Source organism: Chiloscyllium punctatum, chromosome 4, assembly GCF_047496795.1.
Source record: "Chiloscyllium punctatum isolate Juve2018m chromosome 4, sChiPun1.3, whole genome shotgun sequence".
In the NCBI taxonomy this organism is placed as follows: Eukaryota; Metazoa; Chordata; class Chondrichthyes; order Orectolobiformes; family Hemiscylliidae; genus Chiloscyllium; species Chiloscyllium punctatum.
Genome location: NC_092742.1, coordinates 102,284,112 through 102,309,442, shown reverse-complemented (window position 1 = coordinate 102,309,442; position 25,331 = coordinate 102,284,112). Strand labels below are relative to the sequence as shown.

The 25,331-nt window shown below is 41.6% G+C and overlaps 1 protein-coding gene across 1 annotated transcript in view; it reads left to right on the top strand.

Moving 5' to 3' along the window:
- Nucleotides 1-25,331, top strand: part of LOC140476598 (DDB1- and CUL4-associated factor 4-like) — a 92,673-nt gene that overhangs the window by 47,953 nt on the left and 19,389 nt on the right. Inside the window, exons 8-12 of the mRNA XM_072569435.1 lie at nt 5,060-5,109; nt 14,677-14,756; nt 19,925-20,020; nt 22,571-22,668; nt 23,884-24,060. Of these exons, the coding sequence (XP_072425536.1) occupies nt 5,060-5,109; nt 14,677-14,756; nt 19,925-20,020; nt 22,571-22,668; nt 23,884-24,060 (501 nt within the window). The remainder of the gene's footprint in view (nt 1-5,059; nt 5,110-14,676; nt 14,757-19,924; nt 20,021-22,570; nt 22,669-23,883; nt 24,061-25,331) is intronic.

The window sequence follows — 25,331 nt, the reverse complement described above, 5'->3', positions numbered from 1 at the left end:
GAGGCATTATCAATGATAATAATCAGGTTCTTCCCATTAAACTCCAATATTTCTATTCCCACTCTGACCTGTGGAACCAATCTGAAGCCCTCTCCATATGCCTATCAATGACTATTTAAATGCCCTTAAAGTTGGCGAGTCTACTACTGTTCAGGCAGTGTGCTCCATGCCACCACTACTACTGAGTAAAGAAACTACCTCTGACATCTGTCCTATATCTATCACTCCTCAATTTAAGGTTATGTCCCCTCGTGTAATCCTTCACCATCCGAGGAAAAAGGCTCTCACTATCCACCCTATCTAACCCTCTGATTATCTTATATTTCTCAATTAAGTCACCTCTTAGCCTTTTTCTCTCTCACGAAAACAGCCTCAAGTCCATCAGCCTTTCCTTGTAAGACATTCCTTCTATATCCTAGTAAATCTCCTCTGCACCCTCTCCCAAGCTTCCATATCCTTCCTCTAATGCGGTGAGAATACAATACTCAATACTCCAAGTGCAGCCGTACCAGAGTTTTGTACAGCTTACAGCATGAGCTCATGGTTCCAAAACTCAATCCCTCTACCAATAAAAGCTAACACACTGTATGCCTCCTTAATAACCCTATCAACCTGGGTGGCAGTTTTCAAGGATCTATGTACGTGGACACCAAGATCTCTTTGCTCATCTACACTACCATTAGCCCAGTATTCTTTACTCCTGTTACTCCTTCCAAGGTGAATGACCTCACACTTTTCCGCATTATACTCCATTTGCCACCTCTCAGCCCAGCTCTGGAGCTTATCCATGTCTCTCTGTAACCTGAAACATCCTTTGTCATGATCCACAACACTACCAACCACAATGTCACCTGCACATTTTACTAACTCATCCTTCTATGCCCTCATCCAGGTCATTTATAATAATAACAAACAGCAGTGAACCCAAAATAGATCCTTGCAGTAATCCACTAGGAACTGAACTCCCAAGATGAATATTTCCCATCAACCAACACCCTCTGTATTCTTTTAGCTAGCCAAGTTCGGATCCAAATCTCTAAATCACCCTCAATCCCATGCCTCCTTATTTTGTGCTATTGCCTACAGTGGGGAACCTTATCAATCACCTTACTGAAATCCATCTACACCACATCAACCACTTTACCCTCATCCACTTATTTGGTAACCTTCTCAAAGAACACAATACCCTTCACACAACCGTGTTGACTATCCCTAACCAACCTATTCCTCTCTAGATGATTATAAATCCATTCTCTTATAACCCTTTCCAACACTTTACCTACCACCAAAGTAAGACTCACTGGTCTATAATTACCAGGGTTGTCTCTACTCCTTCTTGAACAAGGAGAAATGTTTGCTATCCTCCAGTCTTCTGGCACTATTCCTGTAGACAATGATGACCTAAAGACCAAAGCCAAAGGCCACAATGTTGTGGCCATTACAGAGACTTGGATATCACAGGAGCAGGAATGGTTGTTGGATGTTCCGGGGTTTAGGTGTTTCAAAAGGAATAGAGAGAGAGGGAAGAGAGGTATTGCTAATCAGGGATCGTATCACACCTGCAGAAAGGGAGGCCATGAAGGAGGATTTGACTAGTGAATCAGAATGGGTGGAAATCAGAAACAAGAAAGGAGCAGCCGCTTTATTGGGAGTTTTCTATTGACCCACCCCTCCCCCAGTAGCAACAGAAACATGGAGGAGCAGATTGGGAGGCAGATTTTGGAAAGGTGCAGACATAATAGGGCTGTTGTTGGTGGTGACTTCAACTTCCCTAATATTGATTGGAACTTCCTCAGTGCAAATAGTTTGGATGGAGCAGACTTTGATAGATATGTCCAGGAAGGATTCCTGACTCAAAATGTAGATAGGCTGACTAGAGGTGAGGCTATATTGGATTTGGTGCTTGCCAACAAACCAGGTCAAGTGTCAGATCTCTTGGTGGGAGAGCATTTCGGTGATAGTGATTACAGCACCCTGACCTTTAATATAGTCATGGAGAGGGATAGGTACAGATGATATGGGAAAATGTTTCATTGGGGGAGGGGGGATTACAATGCTATTAGGCAGGAACTGTGGTGCATAAGTTGGGAGCAGATATTCTCAGGGAAATGCATGACAGAAATGTGGAATCAGCAAGGAACACCTCTTCAAATTATGCTTCCCTCTCCTCAGTGCTCTGCTTGCTAGTTGGCATGAGCAATGGTTCCCACTCTGTAAAGTAATGTACTGGCTTGGGTTGTCTGCTCTTTCTTATCTAATCCTGTAAGAGTTTGACAAGTTGTGAACAACACTTTGGTTTATCAGATAAATGTGTTGTCTTAAATGTGTTGTCAGCCTTCACTTCCAAACTTTCAGTTATCCCCTTCATTGTGCATATAATACGCACTGCTTTCTTACTCATTAGTCTGGAAACATGCTGACTGAGAAAACCTTTCTGTAAATATCTTGGGGATTCTTCCCAATCGTTAACCTTTTACACATTTTCCCCACTGTATCATAGATAATTGCTCCCAGTGATCATTGGGACATAGTTTTGTGGCAGAAAGCCCTGTTCATTACCTTCAGCAATCCCCTTTCTCTCTCTTTGTACTCTCGAAGACCATTAAGTTCCCTTGATGCTGTTCTGCTATTCAGATGGATTAGTCCTGCACTATTCAACCACCAACCTTCGTTCTGTAACCCTTCATTTTCCAAACAAAAAGTTATCAACGCCAAAGCAAGATACGGCAGGCTTTGAAAATCTGAGATTATAAACAGGAATTAGCTAGAAATACTCCTGATTTATCTAACTCAAATTCTGATTAACCACCCCGCCTTATTGAAAACCGTTTCTCTTTATCTACCCCATCAAATCCTCCAATCATCCTCAATATCCAATCTATCCTCATAATTTAATCTTTTTAGACCTGGCATCCAGGATGTGTTGATTCTCTGATCATTCTTGTGGATTTGTGATTTCTGGAGTTTAATAGTGTTCTAGATGGAATTTAACCAGAACACCCAAAGTTTGTAACAGCACTTTGTATTCTAGCTGAGGACTAAACATTTTGATTATTTTGTAGCTCAGAACGTGTAGGCCATTCAGCCCCTTGAATCTACTCTGCTGTTCCAGAATATGGCTGATCATTGACCTTAATGACATATTCCTGCACAATCCCCCAAATTTCTTGATCAGAGTTAGAATTAGCTTTATTGTCACATGTATTCACATGAGAACAGTTGCCAGTTGCCAGTTGCCAGTTACAGTGCCATTGTAAGTACCAAGGTATCTAGGCACAGATTCTTAGGGAGAAAAAGTTAGAAAAACAAAGAAGTTAAATGTCCGGCAACATATCTGAAAAATAGAGGAATAAGAGCTCAGTATAGCAGTCCTTCCAATCTAGACCAAGCTGGGCTTTACCTCAAGGTTGGTAGTCTGATCCACTCTTGAGTCCATGCTGGTTTTCACTCTTGCCAATGCCACCTCAGGACAGGAGGTCAAAAGGGAAAAAAAGAGATAAAAAAGAAAAGAAACAGACAGAGTAGACGAAATCCAGTTCCTGAGTCCCACTTCACTGCCATTTTGGAGATACATGTCATTAATATTTTGAAATCTATTGATCTCTGTCTTGAACATACTCAGTGACATAGCCTCCATACTCCTCTGAGGTAGAGAATTCCAAAGATTCACCACCCTCTGAGTGAAAGAATTCCTCCTCATAGAGTCCTACAGCAAGGAGACAGGCCCTTTGGCCCAAACTGGTTCATGCTGATCAAAATGTCTGTGCGTTGTTATCCCCATTTTACTGCACTCGGCCCATATCCTTCTAATTCTTTGCTAACCATGTATTTGTCCAAATGCCTTTTAAATGTTATTAATGTACCCGCCTCAACAACTTGCGCTGGTAGCTTATTCCATATGTACACCATCCTCTGTGTAAAAAACGTTGCCCCTCAGTTTCCCTTTTATTCTTTCCCCTCTAACCTTAAACCAATGCCCTCTTGTCCTCGATTCCCCGACCCTAGGAAAAGGTCTCACCTCAGTCTAAAATGGTTTGCCCCTCATTGTGAGACTGTACCCTGGCTCTAGAACATTCCCATTGCCCTTTCTGCATTCATCTGCCATGCCCTTTAAGAATTTTTGTTTTGTGAGATCGCCTCACATTCTTTGAAACTCTCGAGAGTATAGACATACATTTTGCAATCTTTCCCACAATTCCAAGAATCTGGTGAATATCCGCTGCATTCTCTTTGTGAGGTTTATCCTTCATTAGACAAGGAGCCAAAACTGTACACAATATACCCAGGTACTGTCTCAACAGTTTTTTGTACAAGTGGAGCAAGATTTCTTTGCTCCTATATTCAAATTCTGTTGTGATATACCATTTGCCTTTCAGATTGCTTGCTGAACCTGTATGAAATGTTATCACTGTTTTTAGTGAGTGTTGTAGTTGGTTTGTTGAAATTTTAAAGCCTTCTCATCCCCTAGAATAATACTCGGATGTATTGAATGTTTACAGTGGTTAACCTAACATATCCTGCCACTGTTCTCCCGAATTGATTTTTAACTTCCTTCACAATCTCATTGTATTACCCCAGTGCTCTCAGCACTCTTGGTGAAAAGCTTCTCCCCCTCCTTCATTTGGGTCATTGAAAATAAAACATTATTGTCGTACTTAATTTCTGGTAAGTAGAATCTCCTTGATCCCTTGCTGGCCTGGTTTATCTCAGCCATGATCTAAAACTGTTGGATATCATCTTGCTCGGAGGTCTGCAATTTGTCCTAAACACTTCTGTTGCTACCTCGAATGAAATAAGTAGTTTGATCATTCTGAGTTTGTTAAAGAACAATCGTCCATCTCAGCAAATTAAGTTTGTATGGGATTGTTTTATGATTTTGATGATCCCCTGTAGCTGAAGGTGATACAGTACAACAAAAATGGTGACAAGTGTTGTGATTATTTGATCTCATCTACTCTGATAGTAAATAGTATGTTACACTTTTAACTTGTGTTGTGGAAGCTGTTTTAATAAAATAATAGACTTTTCTAACTGTTGCTAATTCTTACTAATTTTACAGGGGACTGCAGCTTGCTGGGCGTCTCTGAACGGCCGTGATTCTCATGTCTTGTATCCTTGACGATATTTTGAGCTGGTTAATGTCTTCTGATTTAATAACAATTTACTGATCCGCTCTCCAGCAATGGCCATGAAATTAATCCACCTGCCACCAATAGACAATGTGTTAACTCCCGCAGTTTTGTGACTGCTGAGTTTGTTTGCCTTGCGAGTCTTCTCACAATATTGTTTCCTTAGTTAGAAACGTTGCACTTTGCTTCAACAAGGAAGTACAATTGTATTTAAAATTACAAAAATGTTTTTAAAGAGTATTTCAGTAGCATTCAAATTATATGTAGTTTCCTTCGCCCACTTACACAACCTGAAAGGAAGGTAAGTGACTGCTCTAAAAACTTACCTCATGAATAGGTGAAGTAGTATATTTGGGTGGTTGTGTTACCTTAAACACTACTTAGGTAGTGTCTCCCACCCTCTTTGGGAATTTAGAATAGGGGGAATAGAGGTTAGGGCAGTTGGATGTTCCTTCTGCAGAATGTGGGAGGTAAGGGTCACCACTAGTGTCCCTGCTGACTTCATCTGCGGGAAGTGCACCCAACCTCAAAAACCATGTTAGGGAGCTGGAGCTGATGAACTTCAGATCATTCAGGAGGGGGAGGGGGTTACTGAGAGGAGTTACAGGGAGGGAGTCACTTCAGGTACAAGGAGGCAGATGGGTTAGAGTCGGTGACGGAAAGGGAACCAGCAGATAGTGCAGGCCGTTCCCCTCAATAACAATTATACTGTTTTGGATACTGTTGCGGGGGATCGATCTACTAAGGGTAAGCCGTGTGGGGTACAGATCTCTGGCACAGGGTCTGTTCCTGTTGCTCAGAAGGGAAAGAGGGGGAGAGGAGCAGAGCATTAGTGGTTGGGGATTACATAGTTAGGGGACAGATAGGAGGTTCTGTGGGAACGAGAGAGACTCACGGTTGATTCGTTGCTTCCCAGGTGCCAGGGTTCGTGATGTCTTGGATCGTGTTTTTGGGATCCTTGGGGGGAGGGGTGGCAGCCCCAAATCATGGTGCACATAGGTACCAATGACATAGGTAGGAAGAGAGATGGGGATTTAAGGCAGAAATTAAGGGGGCTAGGGTGGAAGCTTAGAGCAAAACAAACAGAGTTGTTATCTCTGGATTCTTACCCATACCACGTGCCAGTGAGGTGAGGAATAGGGAGAGAGAGGAGTTGAATATGTGGCTAGAGGGAGGGTTTTGTATTCCTGGATAATTGGGGCTCGTTCTGGGGTAGGTGGGACCTCTACAAACAGGATGCTCTACACCTGAACCAGAGGGGTACCAATATCCTGCGGGGGAGGAGGGGGGTGTGTGAAATTTGCTAATACTCTTCAGGAGGGTTTCAACTAATTCAGCAGGGGATGGGAACCTAAATTGCAGTTTCCAGGAGTTTGAGAGTAGTGAGATCAGAAATAAGGTTTCAAGGTAGCAAGAGTGCACCAACAAGCAGGAAGGTGGTTTGAAGTGTGTCGACCAGGAGCATCCGGAATAAGGTGGATGAACTTACAGCAGAGTTGGTACCCGGGATTTTGATGTTGTGACCATTTTAGAGACATGAATGGTTGCTGCAGGGATTTAGATGTTTCAGTAAGAACAGTTAAGATGGTAAAAGAGGGGTGGTGTGGCATTGTCAGTCAAGGACAGTAATATGGTGGCAGAAAGGACATTTGAGGACTTGTCTACTGAGGTAGTATGGGCTGAGTTTAGAAACAGGAAAGGAGAGATCACCATATTGGGAGTTTTCTATCAGCCTCCGAATAGTTCCAAAGAGTAGAGCAAAGGAAAGCAAAGATAGTAATGGGGTCTCTAACTTCCCAAATATTGACTGGAAGTACTATAGTTCGAGTACTTTAGATGGGTCAGATTTTGTCGAATATGTACAGGAAGGTTTTCTGACACAGCATTTAGACAGGCCAACAAGGGACTGGGTAATGAACCTGGCCAAGTGTTAGATTTGGAGGTAGGTGAGCACTTTGTTGATAGTGCAATTCAGTCATGTTCACTTTACTGATGGAAAGGGAAAGGTATATTCTGCGGGGCAAGAGTTATAACTGGGGAAAAGGCAATTATGATGTGATTGGGTAAGATTTAGAATGAGGAAGGAAACTGCAGGGGATTGGGCACAATTGAAATGTGGACCTTATTCAAAGAACAGCTACTGCGTGTCCTTATCAGTATGTACCTGTCAGGCAGGGAGGAAGTGGTCGAACGAGAAGGCCGTGGTTTACTAAAGAAGTTGAATCTCTTGTCAAGAGGAGGAAGAACGCTTATGTTAGTATGAGATGTGAAGGCTCAATTAGAGCACTTGAGAGTTAAAAGTTAGCCAGGAAAGACCTAAAGAGAGAGCTAAGAAGAGCCAGGAGGGGACATGAGAAATCTTTGGCAGTTAGGATCAAGAAAAACCCTTAAGCTTTCTGTAGGTATGTCAGGAATAAAAGAATGACGAGAGTAAGATTAGGGCCAATCACGGATAGTAGTGGGAACTTGTGCGTGGAGTCCGAGGAGATAAGAGAAGCGCCAAATGAATATTTTTCGTCAGTATTCACACTGAAAAAAGACAATGTTGTAGAGGAGAATACTAAGATACAGGCTGCTAGACTAGATGGGATTGAAATGCATAAGGAGGAGGTGTTAGCAATTCTGGAAATGTGAAAATAGATAAGCCCCCTCTACCGGATGTGATTCATTCTCTGGGAAGCCAGGGAGTAGATTGCAGAGCCTTTGTTTTTGATCTTTATGTCATCATTTCTGACACTATTCATGTAGAAAGACTGGAGGACAGCAAATGTCCCTTGGTTCAAGATGTGGAATAGAGACAACCCTGATAATTATAGACCAGTGAGCCTTACGTCGGTTGTGTGTAAAGTGTTGGAAAAGGTTATAAGAAGATAGGTTTATAATCATAGAGAAAGGAGTACTTTTAGTAGGGATAGAGTCAACACTGTTTTGTGAAGCATAGGTCATGTGTCACAAACCTTATTAAGTTCTTTGAGAAGGTGACCAAACAGGTAGATGGGGATAAAGTGGTTCATGTGGTGCATATGGATTTCAGTAAGGTTTGATAAGTTCCCCATGGGAGGCTATTGCACAAAATATGGAAGCATGAGATTGAGGGTGATTTTCCTGTATGGATCAGAAATTGGCTAGCTGAAAGAAGACAGAGTGGTGGCTGATGGGAAATATTCATCCAGGAGTTCAGTTCCTAGTGGCGTACTGCAGGGATCTGTTTTGGACCTGGATGAGGGTGTAGAAGGATGGGTTAGTAAATCTGTGGATGACACTAAGGTCAGTGGAGTTGTGGATAGTGCCGAAGGATGATGCAGGGACATTGATAAGCTGCAGAGCTGGGCTGAGAGTTGGCAAATGGAGTTTAGGTAGATAGATTATATAGATTCCCTACAGTGTGGAAACAGACCCTTTGGCCCAACAAGTCCACACCAAACCTCCGAAGAGTAACCCATCCAGACCCATTTCCCTCTGTCTAATGCACCTGGCACTACGGGCAATTTAGCATTGGCCAATCCGCATGATCTGCATATCTTTGGACTGTGGGAGGAAACCCACGCAGATGCAGGGAGAATGTGCAAACTCCTCTCAGACAGTCACCCCAAGGCTGGAATCGAACCTAGGTCCCTGGTGCTGTGAGGCTGCAGTGCTAACCACTGAGCCACTGTGCAGTGCTAATGCGGAAAAGTGTGAGGTAATTTACATTGGAAGGAGCAACAGCAATAACGTGTACTGGTCTAATGGTAAGATTCTTGCTGGTGTAGATGAGCAGAGAAATCTTGGTGTCCGTGTATAAAGATCCCTGAAAGTTGCCACCCAGGTTGAAAGAGTTATTATGAAGGCATATGCTGTGTTAGCTTTTATTGCTGGAGGGATTGAGTTTCAGAGCCAAGAGGTCATATTGCAGCTGTACAAAATGCTGGTGCGGCTGCACTTGGAGTATTGCATACAGTTCTGGTCACCGCAGTATAGAAAGGGTGTGGAAGCTTTTTAAAGGGTTCAGAGCAGATTTACTACAATGTTGTCTGGTGTGGAGGGAAGTTCTTAAGAGGAAAGGAGGAGGTATTTGAGGCTGTTTTCATGGGAGACAAAAAAGGTTGAGAGGTGACTTAATTGTGATATACAAGATAATCAGAGGGTTAGATAGGGTGGACAGGGAGAGCCTTTTTCTTTGGATGGTGATGGCGAGCACGAGGGGACATAGCTTTAAATTGAAATGTGATAGATGTAGGACAGATCTCAGAGTGCAGTAAGGGTGTGGAACGCCCTGCCTGCAACAGTAGTAGACTTGCCAACTTTAAGGGCATTTAAATGGTCATTGGATAAACATATGGATGAGAACGGAATAGTGTAGGTTAGATGGGCTTCAGATTGGTTTCATAGGTCATTGCAACATCGAGGGCCAAAGGGCCTGTACTGCGCTGGAATGTTCTATGTTCTATGATTTGCCTCTTCGCTTGTTTGTTTATTAATGCCTATTGTGTATCCAAGTTTGCAGTTGGCTTGAGGACGTACAACCTTCATTGATGGTGTGGGTAAAAAGTTATTATCCCTTTCCAGAGCCACAGGGAGTGCTGGTCACATGCCCCCAAAACATATATCAATAATTTCCCTTACCCTTTCTAAACATTTACTTAATTGTGTCACATGATTATCTCTGTTTTTGCAATTTTGCAACTCCATTTCAACAACTTATGTCAACACCATCCCATCCACCAAGCTGGTGATCTCTTCAGGAGATCACCAACTTTGTGTTTAGATATGGTCTTCTCATCACAAATCCATTTGGGAGTTTTTTTAATTTTGTGAATTATTGTGGCTATTCTTTGTGATGGATTTGTCTTAATCCAGGTGGGCAAATCTTTTTATTTTGCACATTGAGTCATAGAGATGTACAGCATGGAAACAGACCCTTCGGTCCAAACTGTCCATGCCGACCAGATATCCCAACACAATCTAGTCCCACCTGCCAGCACCCGGCCCATATCCCGGCAAACCCTTCCTATTCATATACTCATCCAGATGTCTCTTAAATGTTGCAATTGTACCAGCCTCCACCACATCCTCTGGCAGCTCATTCCATACACTTACCATCCTCTGCTTGAACAAGTTGCCCCTTAGGTCATTTTTATATCTTTCCCCCCTCGCCCTATGCCCTCTAGTTCTGGACTCCCCGACAACATTAAGCTTTGTTTAAACATAAACATTGAATCTATATGTGGAGCACTCAACTATTCTGCAATCTCACCCATGCATGCATCTTCAATAGTGGAAAGTGAAGCACCAGAGGCTGAGGAAATCATATTCCCTGCAGCAGAGTGAATTTTTGCCTAGTTTAGTCGTTAGGGAGAAAGTATCCATGCAAATATATTCAAGTGACCAACAATAAATATATTGTTGACCCTTGAAAATATAATTCACAAATCTTCTCTGTTAGTTTGCATGGCTTATTTGCCTAGACCTGGTTCTGATATTCTCAATGTGTCCTGGTTTCCTGAGTTACTGTCAGGCATTGACCTTAACACAGATTGTTTTTTCTTTAATTTGGCTTTGTTTAGTTATCTTCTATAACAAGGAATTTGCTATAAGTACAAGCGCTTTAAGTAGCTGTCCAGTGAGCCTTCAACCATTGAAGTTGAAGATTGACAATAAATAGTTTAAATAATACACCTGCTTTTGGCCAGATTGGTGGATGAAACCATTTGCAGAGACAGATTTATACACTTTTTGATGGGGACAGAGTTTCTGGATTATCCACAGAAGAACGTAAGCTGAATTGCAGACATTCAAGTAAAAAGTTAGGCGGAGAAAAAAACATGAATATAGTGGTTAAGAGTAGTGGGATGACACTTGAGGATTGGTTGGGAAGAGTGGATGTTACATCTGCAAAATCAAAGTAATTGAGTGGCACCTAGCATAAAGAACTGAAAACTCTCAAAAGGAAAGGGAGCTGTTATTAAGAAATCCTGCTAAAATGAGAAAAAAAGATGGAAGAAGCATTTTGTAGCGCTAAATGCAAAAAAAAACTGAAGTGATTTGAGATGGGAAAGAGTAACGTTAACATCAATTTAATTGAGCCAACGATACTACTGCGTGAGATGAGAGCAGCAATAAACAGGATTACTCACAAGATTCATGTAAAAACATCGGAAAGAATGCAGCATCAATGTTTATTAAGTTGTGCAAAGATATTTGCTGATCAGGAGAATTGCTAGAGGAATTTATGCTAACAACAATGATCAACCTGAGGAAGAAACTTGAAGTCATGCTGATACTCTGACATTTTGTACAATTTAGTCTGATTGCCCATGCATCAAAGACTGTGGTGAGAATTCCCGCCAAGTGAGTTGAAAGATGTAGAATTACATGGGAGATGGTCCGTTTGAATCCTCAGTAGGAAGGGGAGTGAAAGAAGCTCTCAGTATTATAAGAATAATTGAGTGAATTCAGTTTAGCATTTGGACAGGAATTATTTGTTTTGTAGATTTTGGGAAAGCGCTTAATTGGGTTAACTAGATAAAGCTCTTCACAGTGCTAACAGCCAGAGTGAACTGAAAGGATAAATAACTTTATAAGAAACCTGTACGTGGAAAAGGCAGTGACAGAAGCCAATGGGGAGTCTGAACCATAACTGCAAGGTTACTGTTTATCACTTACCCTCTTCAATGTCCAAACAGAAGCAGTGATTAAAGAAATGTTTAGGAATACAGGATCTATTGTTAAGATTGAGAGAGGGAGTTTGAATATAACATCAGTTGCATTAGCAAATGATAAAGCACAGTCATATATAGTGTCATACAGTACATAAACAGACCCTTTGATCCAACTTGTCCATGCTGACCAGTTTCCAAAACCAAATTTCCCATTTGTCTGCGTTTTTCCCATATCCCTCCAACTGTAGCAAGCAGAGAAGAAATTGTAACAGATGCTACTCCAGTAACAGCATGCATGAAAGTGAAAGTCAAATGAAGGTGAACATTGACAAACCAAAGTGATGCATATCTCAAAACCACGGGTGGTGCAGTGGTTAGCGCTGCTGCCTCATTACACCAGGGAGCCAGGATCAATTCCAGCCTCGTGCGACTGTCTGTGTGAAATTTGCACATTCTCCCCATGTCTGCGTGGGTTTCCGCTGGGTGTTCTGCCAGTAAGGATACTGGCCCATTCTGGTTTAGATGCAGCTTGTATGGATCCTGTGTAACCCAGAAACTGTCCCAATGGTCCAAAAATCTAAAGCTCTCTCTCCTACATCATCCTTTTAGTTATATATTCTTCAGATCGATCTTCCTGTCATGGAGTCAGTGGCATGTGGCACTGAAAGTAATCCAGCGATTACAGCCTTAGCAGTCGTCTTTAATCTACTATTTAACTCTAAATTTGTGCTGCAGGACCTCATTGCTTTTCTGAACCTATGTTGTTGGTACCAACATGTATCACGACTGCTGGCTGTTCATCCTACCCCATCAGAGTGCTGTGCAGCCACTCTGAGACATCCCTGACCCTGGAGGAAACGCGCATTTAAGAACAAAAATGCGAATGCTGGAAATCTGAAATAAAAACAGAATTAGCTAGAGAAACTCAGCAGGTCTGGAAGGAACTGAAGAGAGAAATCAGTTAATGTTTTGTATTCAATAACCTTTCTTCAAAACTCCATTCAAGAGTCTCATTTGCTGCCACAGCACCCCCTGTCGGTTCCCCTCACACTTGAGTCCCCTGTACTAGAGCTCTCCCATTCGTTTTCCTCCCCAGCTGTGCAATGAAGCAAACTGTGGTGCTACAAACCAAGCTGTTACTGCTTTCCCTCCACCTCCACCAAACAGTATTAAATGTGGTACACCTGGTTGAAAGGGGGATAATCACAAGGGACTCTTGCACTATCTGCCCCAGCTACTTGTCTTTCCTGGCAGTCACTCAACTATTTTCTGTCTGTGTAGCCCTTACTGCTGATGTGACCAGCTCGCTAAATCTGCTATCCATGGCATTCTGAATTGGTGCCAGATATGGTGACTTAGAACACTTTACATTGTATGTTTTTGTAAAAGTACTAATGATAATAAGTTAAGATTTTCTGTTCTGTTATGTATGCTCCATAGTGAGTCCATCTGCAGCTTCATGCAGCAAGCCAAGAGCTGAACACACTTTCTGCCTAATTGGTCACTGGAAGTATCCCTGATTTTCCACAGATTGCAGGAGGTGCATTCCATAGGGCCAAGTCCTGCTCGTGTGAACTTTATTAATTACCAATCCAAACAATAAACTAGAAGCCAGTTACTCAACCCTCCGAGTACTCAGCAGATCTTTTCTCTTTCCTTTTTTCTCTCTCTCTCTCTTTCTTTCTAACAAATTACAAAAATAAAGACTTTGCATGATGTCTCCCTCTTGGTACCTAAAGCTGGATCCTAAGTGGCCAGTCAGCATGATCAGAATGATGTTTAAAAAAACTTTTAAACTTTATTTTTATCTCTCAACATGCTGCTGCCTCACAGGCTCCGGTCCGAGACTTCTGCTGCCCAGTGAATAGGCTCACAGACCCATTGGTTTTAATTTTTAATGCAACCGTAATCACCCAGTTAGCTGCTTCCACTTACCCTGCATCACTTTTTTGAACCCTGACATCACCTCAGGAGCTCTGGGATTCAGTGAAGGTTCCATCTGCTGCTCTAACCGAGCTTGATCTGGGCCTCACCCCTCAGGTTCTTATCAGGAAACCTGACAACTGCCGTTCACACTCCCAGTCTGCTGTGCTCGTCTCCTCTCCCCATTCTGCTCCAACTGCTTGCTATTGGGAAAAGGCATTAACTGTGCAGGGCACATATTAAGAAGAAATGGCCTGGTATGAGATATCATGGAGGGAAATTTCAAGGAAAACCATAAAGGAAGCGCATGTTCTATGATTTGAAAATGAAAAGAAATTATTGGAATTGCCAGAGGATAGAAACTGAGCCAAGTACCTGCCTTTGGATAGAGCACAGCTGATAGGAGATACGTTGAACAACCTCACTCTTCGCATTTCTTTGGTTATCTGGAAAGCATTATTGTTATTGAATTCCTGTGGGGCTGAAATTCTCTACTCCAGAGGGCTGTGGAATCTCAGCCTTCTATGTTTAGAGAAGGCAATTGATTGCTGATTACCAATGGTACAAAGGATTATGGGGATTGGGTAAAAGTTATTGAAGCAGTTGATCAGGTAGAGACAGTTATCTGAATGGCTTACTCCTGTTCCTATGCTCCCTATTGAAAAATGTTTGTTGAAGTTAAAGGAGATAATGTTTACAGGGACATCTACCCTTGGTCGTAACATGGTCCAACCAGTCACTGATTGAGGTCTACCCAGATAAAAGCATTTTCCTTCACTGAAGAAAATTAGCTCCTTGAGGAAAGGCCTGCTGATGTCAGCTGACTATCTTTGTGTTCATGAATATGAAATGATGATAGCCAGAAGGAAAGCAGTATTGTGGAGAGTGATAAATTGAAAATTAATAGTCTACGTTATTCCATTGGTAAATAGAACCTCTTGTGTTCATTGATATATAATTTTCCTTAAACTATACCATGCTAGGCTTTGCCTTTCTGGCAATGCGGACGTACCGGGATGTATTAGCCTACTTCCAACTTCAATTTTCAGTGACTCAAATCCTGGTAGGGATTGTATCAGTATTTATCGTTAATATCATAAAGTTGGATTTTTATGAAAACTGTATTTCTCGACAACTTATTCGCCACCTTTTTTTAAATTTGGGTGGACTGCACACTGAATAAGAGGATGTGTGACAAGTGTCATAATCTGTCAAACCAGCGTCATACTGGAGTTTGACTTTCCCTGAAGACATTTTGAAATTAATTTTGTGTATTCACCGTTTGAACCAAAGCATTGGATTCAAACCAGTCTAGCTTCCTAATACTGAACTATCAACTGAAAAACCAGCAACAAAACAACAGATTTGAATGGAATGTATATGGGAGTGTAGTAGCAAGTTGGACTGGACTGGACTGGACTACTCTGAAAGCAAGATAGGCAGATCACAGTGTTAAATAGCATAGATATGTAAATAATAGATAAACAGCGGTAAAAACAACAACACTGGTACAGGCAAATGTTAAGTGTTTGTGACTCCATTCAGTATTCTAACAGCATTAGGGTAAAAACTCTTTGAAAACCGGCTGGTGCGTGTGTTCAGGCTTCTGTACCTTCTCCCAAGTTAGTGAACAAATGCCTGCACAGCAGTGTATAAACCGAATATAATGTCCCTGGAGGTAGTGATACCAGTGTAGAGACATATATCACGATATGAGCTGGGGAGAAGCTTAATCCAGCCAGTTTGCCAGTTTAATATGAAACGTACTTTCTAGAGTAAGGTCATATGGAATAGCTTAGCAAGACATTCAGTTCAAGGACAACTAGGAATGGTCAAAAAATGCTGGCTTTGTCAGTGACCTCCACATCCCATGAAACAATAAAGGAAACAAGGATGTGGAAGTAAATCAATATGAGTGTACCTGCACAATCAGAATTGCTGAAATGGGTACAAATCAGAAAGAGCTCCACTTTGATGCTGCAATCATTTGTTAATATAGTAAGTTAAAAATCTCACAACACCAGGTTATAGTCCAGCAGGTTTATTTGGAAGCACTAGGTGGTTGCTCCTGAAGAAGGAGCAGCACTCTGAAAGCCAGTGCTTCCAAACAAACCTGTTGGACTATAACCTGGTGTTGTGTGAGTTTTGACTTTGTTCACCCCAGTCCACCTCCAAATCGGTAATATATTAGTTTGGGTTGTTTTCTGGTGTCATAAAAGTCTGTTTGTTGACAATTGCTGATGTGAATTGTTACAGCTGATTGTTGAAAGTTTTCCATGTGGACTGTCCCTTGCACAAAAAACTGGTTAGTAGTCCGAGACCGGCAGCTTCCAATGTTCCAGTCTTTTAATTAAATACAAGGAAGACCTAGGCAGCTTGGGCCTGCAGTCTTTTGACTGAAAAGTTCTTGCAAGTGCTGCTCCAAACCAAAACATCTGATCAGGGAGCCTGGTAGTTCTCATCCTATACTAAAAGCATGCACCATTTCTATGAAATCTACACATTACTACACGGCCTGATATTTTCCTGAGTGTATGTGCCATCTCTAACTTTTGTGTTTCTTCAGTACTGTCATTGAAAATGACTGGTTTTATTTCTCTAAGCCTTTCCTTTTTTTTCTAGTCTTTGCATATTGTTCCTTGCGCATATTTTAAACCATCTTTCAGTCCAGGAGAGTCTCAGAGCAAGAATAGATAATCTGCTAAAACGTCTTCATTATTTCTCTTAAAGTTGTCATGTGTTAGTCAAGAAGAACACTAGTAATTGAGTTGCCTGTCATAGAATATAGAACATTACAGCGCAGCTCAGGCCCATTGGCCCTCAATGTTGCTTCGACCTGTGAAACTAATCTGAAGCCTATCGAACCAACACTATTCCACTTTCCTCCAGATGTTTATCCAATGACCATTTAAATGCCCATAAAGTTCACAAGACAACTACTGTTGCAGGCAGGGTGTTCCATGCCCTTACTACTGTCTGAGTAAAGAAACTACCTCTGACATCTGTCCTATATCTACCACCTCTCAATTTAAAGCTATGTCCCCTCATGCTATCAATCACCGTCCAAGGAAAAAGGCTCTCACTGTCCATCCTATCTAACCCTCTGATTATCTTGTATGTCTCAATTAAGTCACCTCTCAACCTTCTTCTCTCTAATAAAAACAGCCTCAAGTCCGTCAGCCTTTCCTCATAAGACCTTCCCTCCATACCAAGCAACATCCTGGTAAATGTCCTCTGCACCCTTTCCAATGCTCCCACATCCTTCCTATAATGCGGCAACCAGAACTGTACACAATGCTCCAAGTGAGGCCGCACCAGAGTTTTGTACAGCTGCAGCATGACCTCATGCCTCAGAAACTGAATCCCTCTGCCAATAAAAGCTAACACACTGTACGCCGCCTTAACAACCTGGATGGCAACTTTCAGGGATTTATGTACATGGACACTGAGATCTCTCTGCTCATCTACACTACCAAGAATCTTGCCATTAGCCCAGTACTCTGTATTCCAGTTACTTCTTCCAAAGTGAATAACCTCACACCTTTCCATATTAAACTCTGTTTGCTGTCTCTCAGCCCAGCTCTGCAGCTTATCTATGCCCCTCTGTAACCTGCAACATCCTTCTGCACTATCCACAACTCCATCGACCTTGGTGTCATCCACAAATTTACTAACCTATCCTTCTATGCCCTCATCCAGGTCACTTATAAAAATGACAAACAGCAGTGACCCCAAAACAGATCCTTGCGGTACATCACTAGTAACTGAACTCCAGGATGAACATTTCCCATCAACCACCACCCTCTGTCTTCTTTCAGCTAGCCGATCTCTGATCCAAACAGCTCCATCACCCTCAATCCCATGCCTCCTGTGTTTTCTGCAATAGCCTACCGCAGGGAACCTTATCTCAAATGCCTTACTGAAATCCATATACACCACATCAACCGCTTTACCCTCCTCTACCTGTTTGGTCACCTTCTCAAAGAACTCAATCAGGTTTGTGAGGCACCAAACTGTCTTGACTATCCCTAATCAAATTATTTCTTTCTGGATTATTATAAATCCTTACTCTTATAATCCTTTACTGAAGTAAGACTCACTGGTCTATAATGACCAGGATTGTCTCTATTACCCTTCTTGAACAAGGGGACAACATTTGTCATTCTCTAGTCTTCTGGCACTATTCCTGTGGACAATGATGACGTAAAGACCAAAGCGAAAGGTTCTGCAATCTCCTCCCTAACTTTCCAGAGACTCCTAGGAGAAATCACATCTGGCCCAGGGAACTTAACTATTTTCACACTTTCCAGAATTGCTATCACCGCCTCTTTTGTGAACCTCAATCCTGTCTAGCCTAATATCCTGTATCTCTGTATTCTCCTCGACAACGTTGTATTTTTCCAGTGTAAATACTGACGAAAAATATTGATTTAGCGCCTCTCCTATCTCCTCAGACCTCATGCACAACTTCACATTACTATCCTTAATTGGCCCTAATCTTACCGTGGTCATTCATTTATTTCTGGCATACCGATAGAAAGCTTTAGGGTTTTCCTTGATCCAACCTCTCATGTCCCCTCCTGGCTCTCTCTCAGCTCTCTCTTTAGGTCTTTCCTGGCTAGCTTGTAACTCTCAAGCGTCCTAACTGAGCCTTCACGTCTCATCCTAACATAAGCCGCCTTCTTCCTCTTGGCAAGAGATTCAACTTCTTTAGTAAACTGTGGCTCCCTCGCTCAACCACTTCCTCCCTGCCTGACAAGTACATAACGCGTCAAGGACACACAGTAGCTGTTCATTAAATAAGCTCTATGTTTCAATTGTGCCCGATCCCCTGCAGTTTCTTTCCCCATCCTATGCATCCTAAATCTTGCCTAATCGCATCATAATTGCCTTTTCCCCCAGCTATAACTCTTGCCCTGTGGTACATAACTACCACAGTAAATATAACCGAATTGTGGTCACTATCACCAAAGTGTTCACTTACCTCCAAATCTAACACCTGGCCTGGTTCATTACCCGGTACCAAATCAAATGTGGCCTCGCCCCTTGTTGGCCTGTCTACATACTGTGTCAGAAAACCCTCCTGCACACACTGGACAAAAACTGACCCATCTAAAGTACTCAAACTATAATGTTTCCAGTCAATGTTTAGAAAGTTAAAGTTCCCCATGACAACTACCCTGTTACTCTCACTCCTATCCAGAATCCATCTCTACAATCCTTTCCTCTATATCTCTGGAACTGTTTGGAGGCCTATAGAAAACCCCCAACAGGGTTACCTCTCCTCTCCTGTTTCTAACCTCAGCCCATACTACCTCAGTAAGCAAGTCCTTATCAAACGTCCTTTCTACCACCGTAATATTGTCCTTGACTAACAATGCCAGATCTTGCTCTCTTTTGCCACCTTCCTCATTTTATACTCATAGAAATCTAATTTGGTGATTGCAAATAAGGATGAATGCATTTCAAATGCTAAAATGATATGGCCAGTTTTTTCCTACATATTATTAGTGGATCTCCTATAGTACTGTTTACAGTAAGTTGCATGATACCCTGCTTTATAAGTGTCATATTAAACCATATAATGCAGGATCTGTTCACTTACAAAGCTAGTGATGCCCCTGTTGAGCTACATGCTTGGTTGCTGTTCCTTCGAATTAATTGCCTCGAACCACCTTTCTGAAAAAGATCATTAATAAGGTCACTTCAAGAAGGCTGCAGGGTTTCCTGGAAAAATAACTGGATTTCCCTGCTTTAAATATAGTGGTGATTTTGGAAGCCTCACCAGCAACTGGCTGGTTCCATTTGAATCAACCAACTATTTGTACTTGTGTAGCATACATCGTGGATTTCTATATGCACATCCTCGTATCATGCTGAGCTTGATTGCTTGGAGAAAATAATTTTTAAGTTATGGACATACAGTGGTGGTTGGGGGTGCAGATGGTTTTGTCTTGTGCTTTTCTGTCAAACAACACTACTCAACATCTGTGCTGTACCCTTCCTTATCATGATCAAAAATAAATCAATTACCACAGGTTTTAGAGAGTTCACCTGCTTTAATATGGATCCTGTTGCATTTCCTTTGTAGTAAAGTTTATCTTTTGGCTAAGAATGCTACAAATGAATCAGAGCCTTGCCGATTCGTTGCACTTTGCCAGTTAGAACAGAAATCAGCTATAGAATGTTTTTAGTATCATAATACAACCTGCTGTCTTTTTACATCTACAGCGGATCACCTGAGTATGCTGTGTAACTTTAGGAGTTCAACGGTCTGGTCCTGTGCCTGGTGCTTCAATCCACAAGCTGATAAATGCTTCAGTACAGGTAAAGTCAACAAATTACTTGTGAACCAGCTCCTCTTAGTATTTGACAACATAAAGCTGTATTTCCTTGTGTGTTGTAACCATTTTACTTTTGTTCAAGTCAGTGGTTTTGCATCTTAAGAAGTTTGCATCTGAAAATTAAGATAATTGACTAAATTTTCCAGAATAATGTTTGTATTCAGTTGGTTTACTGTGCTTCACTTTTCAGCACACGTGTACGTTTAATTTGTTCTGTGCTGAGTTACTGAGATGCAGGCTAGTAGAGATATTATACTTAACCTCTAAATCCTTGTATTACTCCCGTCCCATTCTGCTGGTCCTGCATGTGGAAATCTAAGAACAGGATTCAGCTCAGCTGTGAAGCCTCCTCAGTAACATAAACTAGTATGGGAAAGATAGATAATGAGATACTCAAAGCCTTACCACATCACAGAGTCTTAGTCGGGTCCTTTTAATAGAAAGGGAGGATTATTGAGGTAAGTTGTTAAATAGTGAGAGAAATTTGTTTTAATTTGACTGTCAAGTGAACATTGGTCAACTTTTAGATTTAGCTTGGTGCTACATTTGCTTGATGTGGTAGAGAGAGAAGCTTGAGCGTTCTGGGTCATCTGACATGGATAGTGTTGTTTGAAGAAGTGTTTCCCTTGGCCAACATGCCCCATCCTCCTCACAACTAATGTCAGCAGAAAAGCAACTCAATTATGTATCTTATCTGGTGTTTGTGGGACCTTGATGTCCTAAGGTTGTATACAGTCTGTAGTCTTCAGTCCAATTTATCCATGCTGACCAAATTTCCCAAACTAAACTAGTCCCATTTGCTTTCATTTGACCCATATCCCTGTATACCTTTCCTATTTGTGTAACAGTCCAAATGTTTTTTTTAAATGGTCTAACTGGAACTTCAACTACCACTGTCTGGCAGGTCATTCCATATATGAACCAAACTCTGTGTAGAAAAAGTTGTCCCCCTGGTTCCTTTTTAAATCTGTCTCCTCTCACCTTAAACACATGCACTCTAGTTTTGAATTCCCCTATCGTAGAGGAAAAAAAGACCTTCGCGATTCACCTTCTCTATGACGGTCTTAATTTATAAACCTCCAAAAAAAAGTCGCCGCCTATCCAGCCTCTCCTTATAATTTAAACTCTCCAGTCCTCATAACATCCTCGTAAGTCTTTTCTGCATTATTTGATAATATCCTTCCTACAGCAGGCTGACCAGAACTGTTTACTCTTCTCCAAAAGTGGCCTCATTAATGTCCTCTACAAGTATTCTTAGAAGGAGTGGTTAAATATAGAGTCATAGAGATGTACTAACATGTTGGGCCTGTACTCATTGAGATGTGATATTATTGAAATATAAGATCAGAGAGTTTCATTGAGGGGATGTTGAGAGGCTGTTTCTCATAAGGGATTCTGGAACAGGAGACACAGTTTCAAGATCAGAGTTATGTTATTTCACCTGCAGACAGGGGAGGCATCTCTGAGGATTGCTAGTCTGTTCCATGGAGATGGGATCATTAGTATATTCAGAGTGAAATGAACAGATTTTTGACAGGTAAAGAAGTGAAGGGTTCTGGGGACAGCCTGGAAACTGGTGTGAAGAAAGGTCAGTCATGATCTTTGTTGCATGATGCAGCTCTGAAGGGCAAATTGATATACTGCTCCTGTTTCTCATGGTTTTTATCACTTTAGATTTCATGGTTGCTCCTAGAATGGATCAACATAAAAGATGAATAGGTTATGATTCACTTTGAGACATCTTGAAGATGTTGTTTGCATTCCTTGATCTTGAAATATTGAAGCAAAATCGAGTCCATGAAATAATGTTAGTGTTCAACTGGAAGGAAGTTACCCATCCATCCACTCAGTCCACTACAATTGGTTGTAACCTACAGTAGTGTCTCGACATACGAATGACCCCGTTCACAAACAAATCGGTTTACGAATGGGATTATACGTAAAATTTTGCTTCAACGTACGTACGAAATTCAAGGTGAACATTTTAAATGACAATGGGATGTCCCATTTTCGGAAAATTCTGCAACAAAGAGAAAAACAAGCTTCTCTGAATCGTATTCTTGTGGCATCACCAACCTCCAAGAGACAAAAGAGAGAAAAGACTCCAGAAATATCCGAGCAGTGGGGAAATTGCTTCAGTTCGCAAACCTTTTGGTTTGTGAACCGGGTCCCAGAATGGATTAGGTTCGTAAGTCGAGGTGCTAACTGTAGTTTGGTTTTGTTGAGTTTTTTGAAAAAACAAATTGGGATCAAACCTGCACAGCAACCTGTGAGCATTGGGCCACCAAGACTAATTTTTCAGATCATTAGTTCACTTATGAATAATGTAATGATAGAATGATACAAATTGTGCCACAATTTCAGTAGCTTCTCATTGGTGTGAAATATACTCTGTTTCTTCTTGTCACCCAAACCTGGTGTAGCAACAATCTTGTCCATAGACTTCAAAACATGCTGTGTCGGTTTTAGAAGGCAGGCTTTTGAATCTTCACCAGGTAAGTCACAATTATTTGTTTTGCATTGTGTTTTCTAGGTTTGTTGAACTGTGTCTGTGTGACCGATGCCGTAACAGGTCAAAAACAGATATTCTACACAAACAGCAGTGTTCTTGCTCAGCAGTTTGCTCATAGGGTAAGCAAGGATTTAAAATACTGAGTTTGCTCTGAGTGAAAAAGAGTTATGAAACAGACCAAGCAGTTTGTATAGAGTGAAGCAACATGTTAATATTGTTTTAAAGTTGTCTTATTCTGACAAAGGATATGTTCTGGATTTTTGGCACTTTTTTTCTTGTCCTAGCATTTGTGTGTTTGGAATTGCTCAATCCCAGTTTTTACATGGCTCAAAGTCCTTCTGTTATTTTCTCTCCCACCAATTAGCTGTAGCATTTACTTTGTGATATTGAGATGAGAGCAACACTGGCTAGTCCAGTATTTGTTATCCATTTCTTTTCCGAGATGTTGCTGAGCTATTTTCTGGATCTGCTGCAGGCCTTGTAGGTGTAGCTACGCTCACAGGGGATTAAGGGAATTGCGGTGAATTTAGGTCCAAGTCAGTGTGATGTTTGATTTTGTTTTTTGGGGCAGTTGTTTACCTCTGCCAGCACCTTTTGTTCTAGCCAGTAGAGGTCCCTTCTGGGTTTGGAAGTTAATGCTTCCAAAGTTACTGCAGTGCATCTTGAAGGTGGTACACACCATTGCTACTGAGCTTCAGTGTGGTGGGCTGCTTTGTCCCGAATAGTGTCAAGCTTCAGGAGTGTTGTTGGAGCTGCACATAATCAGGGAAGTGGAGAATATTCCACCACAGTCCACACTTGTGCTTAATGGATGGTGGACAGGCCCTGGAGAGTCAGGAGGTTTTGTTACTCACTGCAGGATTCCTACACTATTTGTATGGCTAGTCCAGTTCAGTGTCTGGTCCCTGGGGACCACTCCAGGATTGCTTGTAACTTCTTTGATTGGAAGTTAATTGACACACTTTTTGTTTTTCCAGTGTGCACAAATATTTGATGGAGTGTGACATTCACCTATCATAACGAGGAAGACACAGTATCTGATCAGTCATTTTATTTATGGTATCTTGCTTTAGCTATGTTGTTTTCTGCATGAAATTGTCAGTTCTTCCAGCATCCAAGGGTATTCCTCTGTCTAATCAGGCATCGAAGTATTGGCAGTTTTTGATACTTTTTGTCTTGATCCAGTGTGATTGCATTGAAAATAAAACTCTAATAATTTAGCCAAACAGAGCTTTTTAGACAAGGGGTTATAGGATTGATTTTTCTGATTGGTAAGAGTTCAAAGTCACATCTGCAGGTGTACCAAGAATTCTGAACGTGCAATGTTTCTGCAGGCCCCTGTGTTGTATAATGGCTGTCGATCGGGAGAGATTTTCAGCCTAGACATCAGACAACGAATGGCAAAAGCCCTGAGCTGGGCAGGTACAACAATCTCCCAAAACTCTGCTGTGACTTCCATCCAGCTCTTACAGGATGAAAATTACCTCTTGGCTGCAGACATGATTGGAAAGGTAAGCTACCAGGGTGTGTTCAAGAATTTATAATCATTTATGATTGGCTACAGTATCTATAGAAATGTTTAAGCTGTATATGTTATCTTTCGGGTTTTTGCTGTCATTTTTTTCAATCACAATTAAATCTGTTTATTCAGGTTAGGTACGGTCATTTCAAACCTTGCCTCGATCACCTGTTTGTGTCTGACTCCTCCAAATGCATCCATCCTTAACCTTAAGTCAACATTTATTCTCTCTCATTTTCTCTCTTTCCTTCCTAAGGACCAGATTCAGTTTCAAGGCAATATTTGGTCAGAGTGACCATTATTCATGGATTAGTTCAACACTCTTGCCTCAGAATGACATCACAGCCACAGCCCCCTCCTCACGTTTTGCACAAGAGTCACAAGACACTCTATGCTGGCTAGAAATATTGAGCTCATTGTGGGTACTTGGACACACAAATAGAAGAGTCAGCCAAGACCAACAAAGCTCTCAAGAAACTAAAGCCTGAAGATCACTATTTACGTTAGAAAACCAAACATACCATATTCATAGAATGTGAGAGCTCTACCTGAACCACCATTTTGAACTGATTTAGCCCATGTGTTTTTCTCTGCTGGCTACCACATTTCTAAACGGCAAAATTAATAAAAAAGCATGTTTATTCCAATGTCTTTCCCAATGCTCAGTTACTCAGAACTATTTATGGCTAGTTGGTGTTCATGGATATGGATCGTTAGCTGTCTTCCTGTTTGTCCTATGTAGTGTTTTGTGCAGTCCTTGCATGGGATTTTGTATACTACGTTGGTTTTGCTCATGCTGGGTATCGGGTCCTTTGTCCTGGTTGGTTGTTGTCTGAGAGTGGCTGTTGGTTTGTGTGCTGTTATGAGTCCTAGTGGTCTTGGTAGTCTGGCTGTCAGTTCAGAAATGTTCTTGCCACAAAAAGACACGACCAGCTTAGTAGCCACACACGCAGATGACAGGCAACATGAGTTCGACTGGGACAACAGTACTATAGGACAAGCCAAACAGAGAACAGCCAGGGAATTCCTAGAGGCATGGCACACATCCACAGATTCTATCAACAAACACATCGACCTGGACCCAATTTCGTGGCCACTGCAGTGGACAGCTGGAACTGACAACCGGAAGCGGCAGATACAAATCACTATAAATGCCGGAGGAAAAAACACAGAAGCGCTCCCAAGCAGTGAGGATGTCACCTAGACAGGGGACGAAACGTCTGCAACACAAATTCCCAGCTCAGGTATGATTTAATTACAGAG